Below are 15211 nucleotides of genomic sequence, written 5' to 3'. Positions count from 1 at the left end.
AGGCCTGATGTGATGGAAGAGCAAGGTGAGAACATTGTACAGTTGAAGAGCGCTCCTGTCAGTGAGCATGTTGTTGGCTTACACTGGCAGCATCGCTCTAGATCCTTTGTGATAGGGGAAGGGGATGCTAATTTATGCGATGGGGTATGGATTAAAATTCCTCTGGGGAAGATGATTCCTGCAATGGAGTATGTGGTTAGGACAGTAATCATTACTATTCTATATGGGTGTGTAGTAATTGCAAGGGGGAAATTACTATATTCCTGAAGGAAGAGGGATGCTGGGCGCTATGATTATTATACAATAACAGGGTAGGGGGATCAGGGGTGAGATTACTGCAATGATTTGGAGGTTTATGATTGAATCTGAAGGAATTTATTATTATACTATGTAAGGGTGACTTTATTACAGGCAGCCCTTACCCGACACCACCAACCACTTCTCTCTACCAGTCAGGTGTTAGGTCACAGCACTGTCTACGGTGCGCATCAGGGGCATAATGATCACAGTCGCAGAGCTTGCTACTGAGCCTGTGCTTCAGGGGGGCCCAGTGACCCCAGCGCCTACTTCAGCGTGATGTGTGTCGAATCCCCAAACTGAGCCATGACAGTACCCACCCTTCTACGAGGGGCCACTGGACACTCAGAATCCCCTACTGTCTGATGTTGCGACGGAACTCCTGCAACAAGCGATCCGCATGAAAAGCCTTCTAATCAACCCGGGACTTATCTTCAGGACCATATCCTTTCCACTTTACGATATAGTGTAGACAGTGACTGATCCACCTGCAACTAAGAACTCGCACTACTTCATACTCCTGATCCTCTTCCAAATCCACCAGAATTATGCCTTGCGAACCAGGTGATCCCTCAAATTTTATTAGAATGAAAAGAATTATTGATCCTCCCAGCAATAGGAAGTTGCAACTTAACCATCACAGGATTTATTGTAAAATTTTTATAAGGACTTACAAATTTAAGAGTAAACTTCCTAGAAGTGACATTTAAGTGTAGTTTCTTGGAGGACAATCAGGAGCCTTCCTACGTCTGAAGTCAGCATCTCTTTTTGGTCCGTTGACTAAATACCAAAAGACCGCTTTCGACCACTTCCCAGACCTTAATTAATCAGGAAGAAATTCCCTCCTTCTCTGGCACAGAGGACTTTAACTATAAAAAGTTCCCAGAAACTGGATGAAAACCTTTGCAGACAATAAAGGTTAGGTCTTGGTAGTCGGCAAGAGATAAAAACTACACCCAAACAAAACATCTCAAATACTGCTCTACTTCTTGGTTCATCCTTCCTGTTTTCGCCGTAGTCTCGAGATGATAACCTGATGAAAAAAACAGCTTGATACCCAACCTGGATCAAAAACTACACCAAAAGCTAGCTAGAAATTGAGTCCCTCTATCAGAAATAATGTTTTTGAGAACACCATGCAATTTAATGATATGAGAAATGAACAAAGTTGCTAAGCTCTCAGTGGTTGGCAACTTTTGAAGTGGGACCAAATGAACCATTTTATTAAAAAGAACCAACATTAACCATACGACTGCATGACCGCCAGACTTAAGCAAGTCAGTAATAAAATCTGTGGAAAAGTGGGTCAAAGGCTGCAACAGAAAATCGTTAAGCAAGAGATAACCAACTGGAAATTGATTAGAGGCTTTGGCCCTTTCACAATTGGAACTGTCAGCATTTGGACAGGCAAGAAAAAGCTATTGCTCAGCAGACAAAGGAACCAACCATACAACCATGCAACAACAGCTCACTGGATCGAATTATCCAAAGCGACCCACGACAGTAAGTAACACATCATCGGAATCAGAGCCTCGATATCTACATCATGCTGCTCTCTGATTTCAAGCTAAAAAAATTCAAAAAGTGTGCCTGGGTGGTCTCTGGATTCTCAAGGATTTTCTGCACTTCAGAATTTCATTTGTGTTTTTGACTTACAGGCTACCTTTCATAAAATGCAACGTTTGCTAAATGTTATCCGGTGGTAGTGTGTCAACCATACACATGCTAAGTTATGTTATTTTGATAAGTTCAGGTAAAAAGTTCTTCAACAAAAAATTAATGCTCCACACAGTTACTTCTGGGGCAACTGTCATTTTAAATGGTATTTTCTAACTAGCATCCTACAAATCCTATATTTTTCATATTTTTAAAAAAGCTGGGCACTGTTCAGTCTGATTAACTAAGAAAATATGAGCAATTACAATAATTCAGAAAACTGCAGTCTGGAATATATACTTGAGGGAAAGTATCTATTATTACATACACAGTATATAACAAAAGTGAGTACACTCCCAACATTTTTTGGAAATATTTTATTATATCTTTTCATGGTACAACACTCTTTGATAAAATATAAAGTAGTCAGTGTACAGTATGTATATACTGTATGTAATAAAAATTCGGTATGCCCCCTGAATGAGCCAACACACATCCATTATTGTCTAAACCACTGGCAACAAAAGTGATTACACCCCTAAGGAAAAATGTCAAATTGTGCCAAAAGTGTAAATATTTTGCGTGACCACCATTATTTTCTAGCAATACATTAACTCTCTTGGGCATGGAGTTCACTGGAGCTTCACAGGAACCACTGGAATCCTCTTCCACTTCTCCATGATGACATCATGGAGCTGGTGGATGTTAGAGACCTTGCCCTCTTCCACCTTACATTTGAAGATGCCCCACAGATGCTTAATAGGGTTTAGGTATGGAAATAAGCTTGGACAGTTCAGCACCTTTACCTTCTTTTTCTTTAGCAAGGCTGTGTTCATCTTGGAGATGTGTTTGGGGTCATTATCATGTTGGAATACTGCCCTGCTGCCCAGTTTCTAAAGGGAGGCTGTGCTTCAATATGTCACATTTCATCTTGGAATTCAAGGTTCCTTCAATTAACTATAGCTCCCCACATCAGACAGCACCTATGCAGCCCCAAACTATGACACTCCTACCACCATGCTTGACTGTAGGCAATACACACTTGTCTTTGTACTTTTCACCTGGTTGAACACCACTCACACATGCTTGACACCATCTAAACCAAATAAGTTTACCTTAGTCTAATCAGAGCGCAGGACATGGTTCCAGTAATCCATGTCCTTAGTCTGCTTGTCTCCTGCAGACTGTTTGCGGGCTTTCTTGTGCATCATCTTTAGAAGAGGCTTCAGTCTGGGACGACAGCCTTGCAGCCCAATTTGATGCAGTTGCGGCATATGATCTGCTCAATGACATGTAGACCCCACATCCCTTTAACCTCTGCAGCAATGCTGGCAGCACTCATACTTCTAGTTTGAAAAGGCAACTTCTGGATATGTGACTGAGCATCTGCACTTAACTGCTTTAGTCGACCATGATGAGGCCTGTTTTGAGTGCAATCTGTCTTGTTAAACCACTGTATGATCCTGGCCACCATGCTGTAGCGCAGTTTCAGGGTGTTGGCAGTCTTCTTATAGCCTATGCATGACCATAATCTCCCGCCTGCGCAAAGACCTCACTGGCTCACGCAAAAGTAACTATGTTTTCGGCTCGGCATGCAATGGGGCAGAGCAATCTGAGCCTGCGGGAACCGGGAATAACACTGCACAGGCGCGAGATTTGGCAGAGCAACATGGATGATGATGGAGGCATCATCCATGTCAATCATGAAAGGAGGACGGCGAACAAGGCCAGAAGGAGCGACAGGAGCCGAAAATGAGCACGCCCATCTGACCCGAACAGGTCATTAGCATACGTGGTGGTCAGATTTTATAGGTCTGAGGTCTGCAAGGGGAGTCAGCAACAAGGTGCACCTTCATAGAATGCAGCCCAGGATCTGCAGAAGGTGATACTTTTGGTTTAATACTGAAAAACGGTTGACAGGTTCCCTTTAAGCTCTGCAGGCTGTTCATTGTAGCACAAATAACATGTGGCCTGGCAAAGTCATGTGAAAAACGTCTTTTTGAAAATTTTGGGGAAACGGCTTTCCCACCGATTTTATGACCAAATCACCAAATGTAATATCAAGCAGTTAGTGTATGTGATGTACCTGGAATGAAGACTAGGGGGTTTCAGCTACCATAAGTGGGTGGGACCGACATGACGTCCCCTGAGAAGGGCTTTTTTGGTGCTGCCCACACTAGACCAATTTCCAGCTGTCATTGTGTCCAAGACAAATGCGGGACTCAGCTGAAAAAAATATCCATTCCAGCTTCAATTGCTGTTTTTCTTTGTACAATGATATCCTTTGAGAGCTGTGGCATGAAGTCAATTGATCACATAGAGTGGGACATCTGAGATGTAGCCCAATGTCATGCAAATGCCTTTTAATGGCTTGTGTAGACACTGCTTCATTCCTTAGGCTTTGTAGTTGACCTCCAAATTTCATTGGCAGCACATGTAAGTGTCCAAGAAGACATTTTTGAAAACAACGTCAGACCACATGTTGTTTATGTTAATGTGTGCAATCTGCATGGTATAAACAGGCTGCCATGGCCTACAACATCACAAGATCTGAGACATCATCTGTTGGAAAATGTAAAGTGAGCTGCCAGCAGTAGATCTTGATGATTTGTGTGTCCAACTGTATTCAGCAGTCAGCACTGCAGAACATTCCTCAGACAACCTTTAACAATAAGAAACTCATTGATAGCATGACAAGGTGTGAACTGCATGTATTTCTGCTCATGTTGCTCATGGATACTGAATAAATTGAAATGTTTTAAAAAATGTTCCCATGATTTCATATTTTTTATACAATCAGCATGTATATTAGTCAAGTGATTTCCATATTTCAATTACTTTTTCTTCTTGGTGTTGCAATTTCCATGTTGAGCAGTATAGTATACTGTATAAGCAATCAGTCACAGGTTAAAAATAGGTTTAAACTTATATAAAATAGAGTTACAAAAAAAAATATAAAGTTTAAATAACCCCTGACTTTTCCAAATCTAAAATTATTAAATAGTTATATTTGGTATTGCTGCATTTTTGAAAGTGAAATCTTTCAAAATGTAAAATGTTTCAACACATATGGTAAATGCCATTAAGAATAAAAATCCAACATTCTGAGTTTTTTTCGGATACTTTGGCGCCCGAAAAAATGCAGTAAAAAGCAATAAAAAAAGGCATATGAGAGCTCACTCCACAAAAAAAACAAGTTGGTAAAGAACCCCATTAATGGAAAGATATAAGTTATGGATCTTAGAAAATAGTACCACTAGCCAATTCCTTTTTAAAAAACTTCTACAATTTTAGCTGTGCTCCAAACAGACAAAAGCATAAAAAACAATGCCAGATTTGCTTGTTTGTCACTAGTCTTTTTTTTTCTGTTTTTCTGTACATTACATTGTAAAGTGAATATTCCCAGTCAAATTACATGTTATCGTGCAAAAATAAGTGACTCAGGAATATGTAGGATGAAAGAACTGGGCCAACTTCTCTGTTGGCTACAGGCTCTACACTAGGGATAGACTGCACCTTCAACCTCAATAGGGAGGGTGCAACTGAGCGAGGGGGAATAGCTAGAAGGTTGGAGGAGTGTTTAAACTAGGCACTGGGGGTAGGGCAACTACTATACAGCAGGGAAAGATGGTGACTTGGGCATACTGTAAGTAATGAAATTTGGGGTGGAATGGGGGAGGGGTTAGGACAGTCAATACACTAAGGAAGAATAGAGGTACATAAAAATATATAAAGTGTATGTACACTAATCCAGAAGCCTCACCAACAAGATAGAGGAATTAGAATTAATATTATTGGAAAACAATTATGATGTTGTGGGGATATCAGAGACATGGTTGGAAGAGAGCTATGACTAGGTTGTGAATTGTTACATTGCAATGAATTGTGCTCTACTTGTACGTCTTGCACTGAGTGGAGTTTTGAGCGTATTTAGTGGGGACAAGAGGATGTTTTGCTTTATTGTCTGCTAATAGCACCACTACACCCCACTGTAGGTGTATGGGTCATCATATTGGTAATAACGCAGCAGAACCGAACACATCTTTTTTTATTACTATCACTAACAGAACAACACACAGGGCCTGTTGCCCTACCAGCAATTGTTATTACATAGTACATCTACATTTTACCCAGTGGTCCCCACTATTTTCTGTAGATTATATATCAACATTCTCAGCTCCTCCTGCTTTATAACATGATGTGTGCCGCCCCCACGTCAGCAGCCGAGCTGCTCGGATCCGGATCCGCAGTGACTCGAGGGGTCTCCAGACTCAGGGGTCGTGCGAACACTCAAAAAAGGGATGGAATATGTACAGGGGATTGTTGTAGATAGTTCGTGACGCCACCCACGGTGTGTGGTAAGGTGGAGTACCACCGCTGCTGTTGGGGAGCACCCGGGGGCGATGGAGCGGCAGCTAGGTGTTTGACCCCTCCATGGGTAGGGGTGGATGCCCCGGGGCTCAGTGTCCAGAACACGGGAGGTGATGGCTGCCGGTGGTGGTGTGCCGGGCCGGACCGGAGGGTGTTAGTGTACTCACAATTAAATGATTGCACACAAGTCCGCTGGTAAACCAAGTTGTCAGTGGCCGGCTGCCACTTCCGGGTGTATACTGTTCCCACACCCGGCTGGTGTACCAATGTCCCTTCCTCCGGCACTATGTACTTTTTCTCCTTTGGACGACCTCGTGTGGAATGGCAAAGGCCTCTCCTGGTTCTGTTTTGGTTGGGAGATGTGCCCGCGAAAACTGACCCGTGGGAACTCAGTGGGTTGTTAAGGATACCCTATCCCCCACGGTGGGCTGCTGTTTCGCTGTATCTGGGCTAACACACTGGAACAACGTCTGCAACCTTGTCCACGGCCTGGTTAATTAGAGAAGGGGCATGCAACCGTCTTCTAACTAGGGTCCAGGTCCAGTTTCCGGACCGGATTCCACTGTCGGTACTGGCGGGCTCCAACCCTGCACCGGTCCACTTTGGATTTCCCACGACCACACTCCCGTTGCCTTTGGACACGGTCCACTGCTTGCCACCTAGCCAGTAGACCAGGGCCACTATCCTGGCTACCCTTCACTAGGCTCAGACTTGACTCCAACGCCACTCTCTTCTTCCACTCCAACTCTCTCCACTCTTCTTTTTCTCCTCTTTGGTTCCCTCCCCCGGATCTTCAAGACCCCTAGGTGGGCGCTCCCAATCCGCCTGGTCCCGCCCACTGGTGTGTCCTTCCTACCCTGAGGGGCTAGGGTTTTGTGGCAGATGGTACCTGATGTGGGATGGTGTTGTGTGGGGTGTACTGTTTCACTGTGACCACCTGGCAGCGCCAGAGCGTCACAGATGTCTATAGATTGGACTGCATTTTTATGATAAGTTCCCTTTAACCCTTTCACCACCTGGCGATTTTTCATTTTCGTTTTTTTCACCCCATCTTCCAAGAGCTATACCTTTTTTATTTTCCCGTCAACATAACCGTATGAGGTCTTGTTTTTTTGTGGGATGAGTTTTACTTTTGAATGACACCATTCATTCTAGAAGTGGGGTGAAATTGAAAAAAAAAAAAAGTGCAATTTCATAATGGGTTTTTTGTGTTTTTATATTTACCATGTTCCCTATGTTGGAAAACTGATCCGGCAATATGATTCCCCAGTATGAGTTAATAGATATCAAAAATGTTTATTTTTTTTTTAATTTAAGTGGTGAAAAAAAATCAGAATTTAAAAAAAAAAAAATGGCGCAATTTTATGAAACACATAACGTTTTTATTTTTCAGCATCTGGGGCTAAGTTATGGGTCTTTTTTGCAGCCTGAACTGCTGTTTTTAATTATACCATTTTGGTGTAGAGGACGCGATGTTTTGATTGCCCATTTTTTTTTAATATTTCATTGCAATGTTGTGGCAACCAAAAAAATTTAATTCTGGCATTTAGATTTTTTTTTTTTTTCGCTATGCCGTTTGTCAATTGGATTAATTTATTTCATAGTTTGATAGATCTGGCATTTCTGAAAGCAGTGATACCAAAAATGTGTATTTTTATCTTTTTTAAATTTCTTTATTTTCAGTGGGGAAAAAAGGGGGTGGTCTGAACTTTAGAGATTTTTTTTTTCAGATTTTTTTAAACTTTTGTTTCCCCGCTTTTTGTTTTTCCTAGTATAGCAGAAATCATGTCTTCCTATGAATACTGGCATGCAGGTGGTGCCCACAGGAAGATTGTCATGACAGATACAGGAGTCATCAGCTTATCCCCAGCTGTCATGATGGCAACCAGGGTCGGCTGCAGGTTTTTGTGGGCCCTGGGCGGAAGAGTCCCAGTGGGCCCCATCCACACATAGACATGCACAGATACACAGATACGTATATGTACATATACATATTTAAAGACAAACTCACAAAAATACATATAAACAGACAAATCTATAGTCATATACACTGACATACATAGATACACATCATACATGCATACAGACACACACAACTCTGCTGCATACAGACAGACACACACAGCTCTGCTGCATACAGACAAACACACACAGCTCTGCTGGCTTCATATAGACAGACAGACACACACAGCTATGCTGCATACAGACAGACAGACATACAGCTCTACTGTATACAGACAGACACACACACACACACACACACACACATATCTCTGCTGGATTTATATACACAGAGACACACACAGCTATGCTGCATACATGCAGACAGACACACAGTTCTGCTGCATACATACAGACACACACAGCTCTGCTGCATACATACAGACAGACACACAGCTCTGCTGCATACATACAGACAGACACACAGCTCTGCTGCATACATACAGACACACACAGCTCTGCTGCATACATACAGACACACACAGCTTTGCTGCATACATACAGACACACAGCTCTGCTGCATACATGCAGACACACTGCTCTGCTGCATACATACAGACAGAGGCACACTGCTCTGCTGCATGCATACAGACAGAGACACACTGCTCTGTTGCATGCATACATACAGACAGAGGCACACTGCTCTGCTGCATGCATACAGACAGAGACACACTGCTCTGTTGCATGCATACATACAGACACACTGCTCTGCTGCATACATACAGACACACTGCTCTGCTGCATACATACAGACAGACACACTGCTCTGCTGCATACATACAGACAAACACATACTGCTGTATGCATACAGACAGACACACACTGCTCTGCTGCATACATACATACACACAGCTCTACTACATAAATACAGACACACACAACTCTGCTGCATGCATACAGACAGACACACACTGCTCTGCTGCATGCATACAGACACACACTGCTCTGCTGCATACATACATACATACACAGCTCTGCTACATACATACAGACACACACAACTCTGCTGCATGCATACAGACAGACACACACACTGCTCTGCTACATACATACATACAGACAGACTACTCTGCTGTATACATACAGACAGACACACTGCTCTGCTGCATGCATACAGACAGAGACACACTGCTCTGTTGCATGCATACATACAGACACACTGCTCTGCTGCATACATACAGACACACTGCTCTGCTGCATACATACAGACACACTGCTCTGCTGCATACATACAGACACACTGCTCTGCTGCATACAGACACACTGCTCTGCTGCATACATAGACATACAGACAGACACACTGCTCTGCTGTATACATACAGACAGACACACTGCTCTGCTGTATACATACATACAGACACACTGCTCTGCTGCATACAGACAGACAGACACACTGCTCTGCTGCATACATACAGACAGACACACTGCTCTGCTGCATACATACATACAGACAGACACACTGCTCTGCTGCATACATACAGACATACATACAGACAGACACACTGCTCTGCTGTATACATACATACATACAGACACACTGCTCTGCTGCATGCATACATACATACAGACAGACACACTGCTCTGCTGCATACATACAGACACACTGCTCTGCTGCATACATACATACAGACAGACACACTGCTCTGCTACATACCTACCTACATACATACATACATACATGCATAGAGACAGACAGACACACTGCTGTTGTGAGTGTCAGTTATGCTTTTACTGCTGCTGTGGGGCTCCCTCTTGTGGCCAGGAATGGTTTGGTCAGAGACCAGGTGTGTTGCGCAATGGGCGTTTCCATTGCTAACTCTCTGTTTATTTAAACCCTGGTCTGATAGCAGGCTATGCCGGATGTCAGTTGTTCTTTGTACACCAGCCTGCTTCATCCTGCTCCACACCACATCTACCCCAGATAAGTGCTTGGCTCTTTATTTGTTGTTTGTTTGGTTTTTTTGCTCTTATCTGAGTGTGTCATTTGCTGTGGTTGTTTTCAGTTTATTTGCATGCAGGGATCTTCCCTCTCAGTTGCTTAGCAGGGAAGCTCCCTGCAGCTATGTTTGGAGTATTGCTCCTTTTAGTCCATGTGTTTGTTGCTTCTTGAATTTGTGATGATTCCTGCTTTCTGTTCATTGGTATGACAAGAGCGCCTGATATAGGACGGAGTTCAGATCTAGCGATCTGAGGGCTTTTTGTACTATCAGGTTTTTTTTTATTTTTGCAGGGTTTTTCTCTGGCCACCATCAGTCCCTTTCCTATCCTGTCCTATTTAGTCAGTAGGGCCTCACCTTTTGCTAATCCTATCATATGTCTGTGTATTGTGTTTTCCTATATCACCGCAGTCTTTGAATGTGGGGGGCTTGCTATTCTTTATCTATTTTCTGAGGCAGAGAGTTAATCATCTTTCCCTCCTTTAGGATAGCTAGTTCTCCAGCTGGGTTCGCGGTGCACAGGATGTTAGTTCACCCCTCGCCTAACTACTAGTGTTGATGGTTAGTAAGGGGATGGGGGCCAGATTAGTAGCCAATGCTCTTGTCACCTTTAACAATGATTTATGGTGGTCTTCCATGGTCCGGATCATAACACACTGCTCTGCTGCATACATACATACAGACAGACACACACACTGCTCTGCTGCATACATACATACAGAGACACTGCTCTGCTGCATACATACAGACAGACACACTGCTCTGCTGCATACATACATACAGACAGAGTGCTCTGCTGCATACATACATACAGTCACACTGCTCTGCTGCATGCATACATGCATACAGACAGACACACTGCTCTGCTGCATACATACATACATACATGCATACAGACAGACACACTGCTCTGCTGCATACATACATACATACAGACACACACACTGCTCTGCATACATACATACATACAGACACACACACTGCTCTGCATACATACATACATACAGACAGACACACACATGGCTTTAGGGGGCCCACACACGCGGCTCTGGGGGACCCACACAGACAGTTCTGGGGGGCCCACACACGTGGCTCTGGGGGGCCCACACACGCGGCTCTGCAGGGCCCACACATGTGACTCTGCGGGGCCCACACACGCGGCTCCGGGGGGGCAGGGCATACATCTCGGGGGGGGGGAGAAGCCCAGACAGCTCACCGGGGCCCATAAATCAGGGGCGGGGAGGGCACATACAGATCGAGGGTGGAAGGGTGGAGGGGGGGTGTAGCACATACCGCTCGATCACAGAGGAGAGAGGGCCCACACAGTGCTGTAGAGAAGCGCTGTGCTGGGGGTCGCTGGCTGGCACTGCGCCTACTCATCTGTGGGACTGAGCAAGATGCCGTGCGGTAGCTCAGCCCACAGATGAAGTTCAAACCAGACCGTTCGCGCTGTGTTCTGCGCGCCTTAAAGGGGCAGCCACAGATTCCTGCCGAGGACTGCGGTCCCCGGAACTCGGCCCGGGGCCAGCAGAACTCATGAGGCCGAGTGGGCCCACCGACTCTCCGGGGCCCCGGCATTTGTCCGGGTGTGTCGGGTGGTGACGCCGGCCCTGATGACATCCTATCAGCGCCCCACAATCATATCACCGGGCTGCTGATGGGAGCAGGGAATGGCGCGCATCCCACCGGCGCCTGTTAAATACGGCTAACGGCAGCGGGCATATCTCCGAGCTGTTAGAGGCACATGTTGGCTAATCAGATCAACCGATATGTGCACGGCAAAATGTGAGCTCTAAGTGCAAGCCCGCATCAAATGCATGGACACGACCTATGACATAAATATAGGTTATATGTCGTAAAAGGGTTAAGAGGGTTTAAGCATCATCACAGACAGCAGTCCTTTACCTTGCGAGCAATGAGATTATTGAACTCTCTTCCATATGATGATGTAATGGTGGATTCACTAAAAAAGTACAGGGTGAACCTAGCTGTCTTTCTGGCAAAATATAATATTACAGATTTAAGTTACTAAATTCTATAATGGGATGTTGATCCTGGAAATTATCCAGATTACTATATGTGGAGTCATAAAATAATTTTTCCCCTAATATGGGTCATTTAGTATCTGCCCCATGAGTATATGTTGAACGTGATGGATTTTGTATTTTCTTGCAACCTTAAAATTAACAACTCTTTTGGCTTTTTCGATGGAGGACAAATGTAATAATTCTTGGAAGAAGAGGTGGCCAAAACAAGTGCCAAAATAAAAATTGGCCCAGTCTGAAAGGGCTTGAGAACAAATGGGCTATGGTTGTCCTTTCAGTGACAAGTCATGCATATTGTTGTAAACTTATAAAAAACTACGTCATACACATTAGATAACTGTTGGTCTCGAGAGAATGCTCCTTGCTCTCTATCACAGAGCCACTGGCAGGCTCTTCCGGCCCGGCTTATCTTCTAGTCTTCTAGGAGAACAAATGGATGGGCCACTTAAATTTTCTACATGATATCATCTGTTCGGTAAACATTTGGAGGGCCTCAATCACATTAGACAATCAGCCAATAAACTGGGAGGCATCATATACATTAGACTGTTGGCAATCTAGCCAATAAAAGTGGGTTTATGTTTATGGGGGCCTTAATTTGTCTCCATAGCACAGTAGACTATAACTATAAGGTGTTACCCAGTGACTTGATATAGAGCTGAAATGTGATTTTTCTTACAAGAATAACTATTTACATATTACATATTCACAGATCAGTATGTGGAAGTGTTAAGTCTTATTCTGTCTTTAATTTTTGTCTCCATTTAAAATTTATTGACAATTTCTTGGTGATATCTTTAAAAAAACATACAATTTGTACACACAATGAAGATTATAACAGTAAGGATGGAAACTGAGGCAAGGTGTTATTTTAAGATTAAAGCAGTAAGGCTGGGTTCGCATGTCCTGCAGTCATCCATTATCACGGATCCGTAAGAGATCTGTGTGCAAAAAAGTTGTGCAAACACAATTTTTTTTATGCATTGTTAAATAACGGATGTCGGCCTGATCCGTTTGTAACATGTGGAGTCTACCGACAACAGATCCGTTAACGGATTGCTATTTATCGTCCATTTGTAATCAATCCGTTAATAAAACAAATGCAAGTACAACGGATGGCTAAATAACATCCGTAAATGAATCCGTTGTCCATAAATTCCCATGTTAAAAAAATTGATTAGAATAGATCAGAAATCAGTTTCGCAATGGATCCGTTCTAATGGATGACTACATGACGTGAATTTAGCCCAATGTGGATGTGAATGTTTGCCAGCAGTATGGCGTTCATATATTATATATTGATGAATGTTTCAGTACTGTACATATTGTTTCCAGGTTCAAGGAACATTTGGTTGGAAAACTGTAACTTCGTTGTTCACTAAAGAAGAAGATCATGGAACAGATCAGAGAGTTGAACAAGAACCGGAGATGACAACTGAACAGTAAATGTTAATTTTTGTGGATATGACTAAGGTAAATCATTGTTGGTAATGGTTGGGACGACTAACAAGGTTTACTGCTTTTTTGCAGGACACCATCTTCATGCACTTCAGACAATCATCCACAGAAAAGTTCCTCACCACTCTGGAATGTATTCACTAGTAGGTGGCAACAGAGTACTGTGCAACGCTCTGAAGCAAGAGGAGTCCTGGCAGAGCCTCCAGAAGAATACAACGAAGCTCAGCATGTCGAGGAGACACCATTTAAGTGGAGTTTCCTCACTAAAAAAATATCAGAGTTAAGAAGCAAGAATGAGTAAAAACTAGAACTAAAGGAACATAGAGATGCTTTCTTCAGGAACTCTGTATTTTATCATTCTGTCCCCAAACTGAACAGATATTACCTTAACAGAACTGTGTGATATAACCAGGGTTGGAATTGCAACTGTCTCAATTTTTTTGTAACTTCTAAAATAAAGGTAACAATTTTTTCTTAATCCACTAAAAGCAGTTACAGAATTTATTTTTTTTCAAAGGCCTCAGAGTGGTTAAAAAACCCCATAAAAAGACGATACCCATCCTCAATGATTCCCCGCTGCTCCAGTTCTAGTCTACGGTGGGCTCTACTTTATAATTCCTTCTCTACATTCAAGAAATCCCAGGATAAGTGTCAGAATGGGATTTTCAGGGGATTGCTGAGAGTGAGTATCGTTTATGTTATTTTATATATTAAGCCACTCCGCGCCCTTTATATAAAAACAATCTTGCTAGCAAATACTTTTACAATTTTTTTGACCATGGCTTGTATCTACAATCTAGAACACATATTTGTCTAACTACAGAATAGACATTAAAAACGTGAATCTTCCCAAAACTTTTTTCCATCTACAGACTCAAATACTTTTATTGATGTTTTATAAAGGAAAACACTTAGCGATTATCATGGCCTTAAAAGCCACCCACAAAGGAGGTTATGAAAGAACAAGTGGGATTGGATCACCCAAATATATTTAAAATGAAGTTTTATTAAGTGGATCATAAGACAGAGAAAAATGGCACACAATAAAAACACTTAGAAAGCTAAGGAGACCCCAAAATTGTAGATAATATACACCGTGTGCAGAATTATTTGGCAAATTGTATTTTAGAGGATTTTTTTTTATTATTGATCAACAACTGTGTTCTCAATCAACCCAAAAGACTCATAAATATTAAAGATTAATTTTTTGGAAGTTGGAGTGGGTTTTTTTTAGATTTGGCTATCTTAGGAGGATATCTGTTTGTGCAGGTAACTATTACTGTGCAGAATAATTAGGCAACTTAATAAAAAACAAATATATTTCCATCTCACTTGTTTATTTTCACCAGGTAAACCAATATAACTGCACAAAATTTATAAATAAACATTTCTGACATGCAAAAACAAACCACAAAAAATTAGTGACCAATATAGCCACCTTTCTTT

General features: G+C 42.6%; 1 protein-coding gene across 1 annotated transcript in view; it reads left to right on the top strand.

Annotated features, from left to right (window-relative positions):
• C2H1orf232 (chromosome 2 C1orf232 homolog) overlaps positions 1-14224 on the top strand; it is a 52896-nt gene extending 38672 nt beyond the window's left edge. Inside the window, exons 3-4 of the mRNA XM_075333813.1 lie at positions 13643-13749; positions 13838-14224. Coding sequence (XP_075189928.1) covers positions 13643-13749; positions 13838-14066 — 336 coding nt within the window. The 3' untranslated portion in view covers positions 14067-14224. The remainder of the gene's footprint in view (positions 1-13642; positions 13750-13837) is intronic.
• Positions 14225-15211: the final 987 nt, after the last annotated feature.

Source organism: Anomaloglossus baeobatrachus, chromosome 2, assembly GCF_048569485.1.
Source record: "Anomaloglossus baeobatrachus isolate aAnoBae1 chromosome 2, aAnoBae1.hap1, whole genome shotgun sequence".
NCBI classification, from domain to species: Eukaryota; Metazoa; Chordata; class Amphibia; order Anura; family Aromobatidae; genus Anomaloglossus; species Anomaloglossus baeobatrachus.
This window is presented reverse-complemented; position numbering and strand designations above follow the sequence as displayed.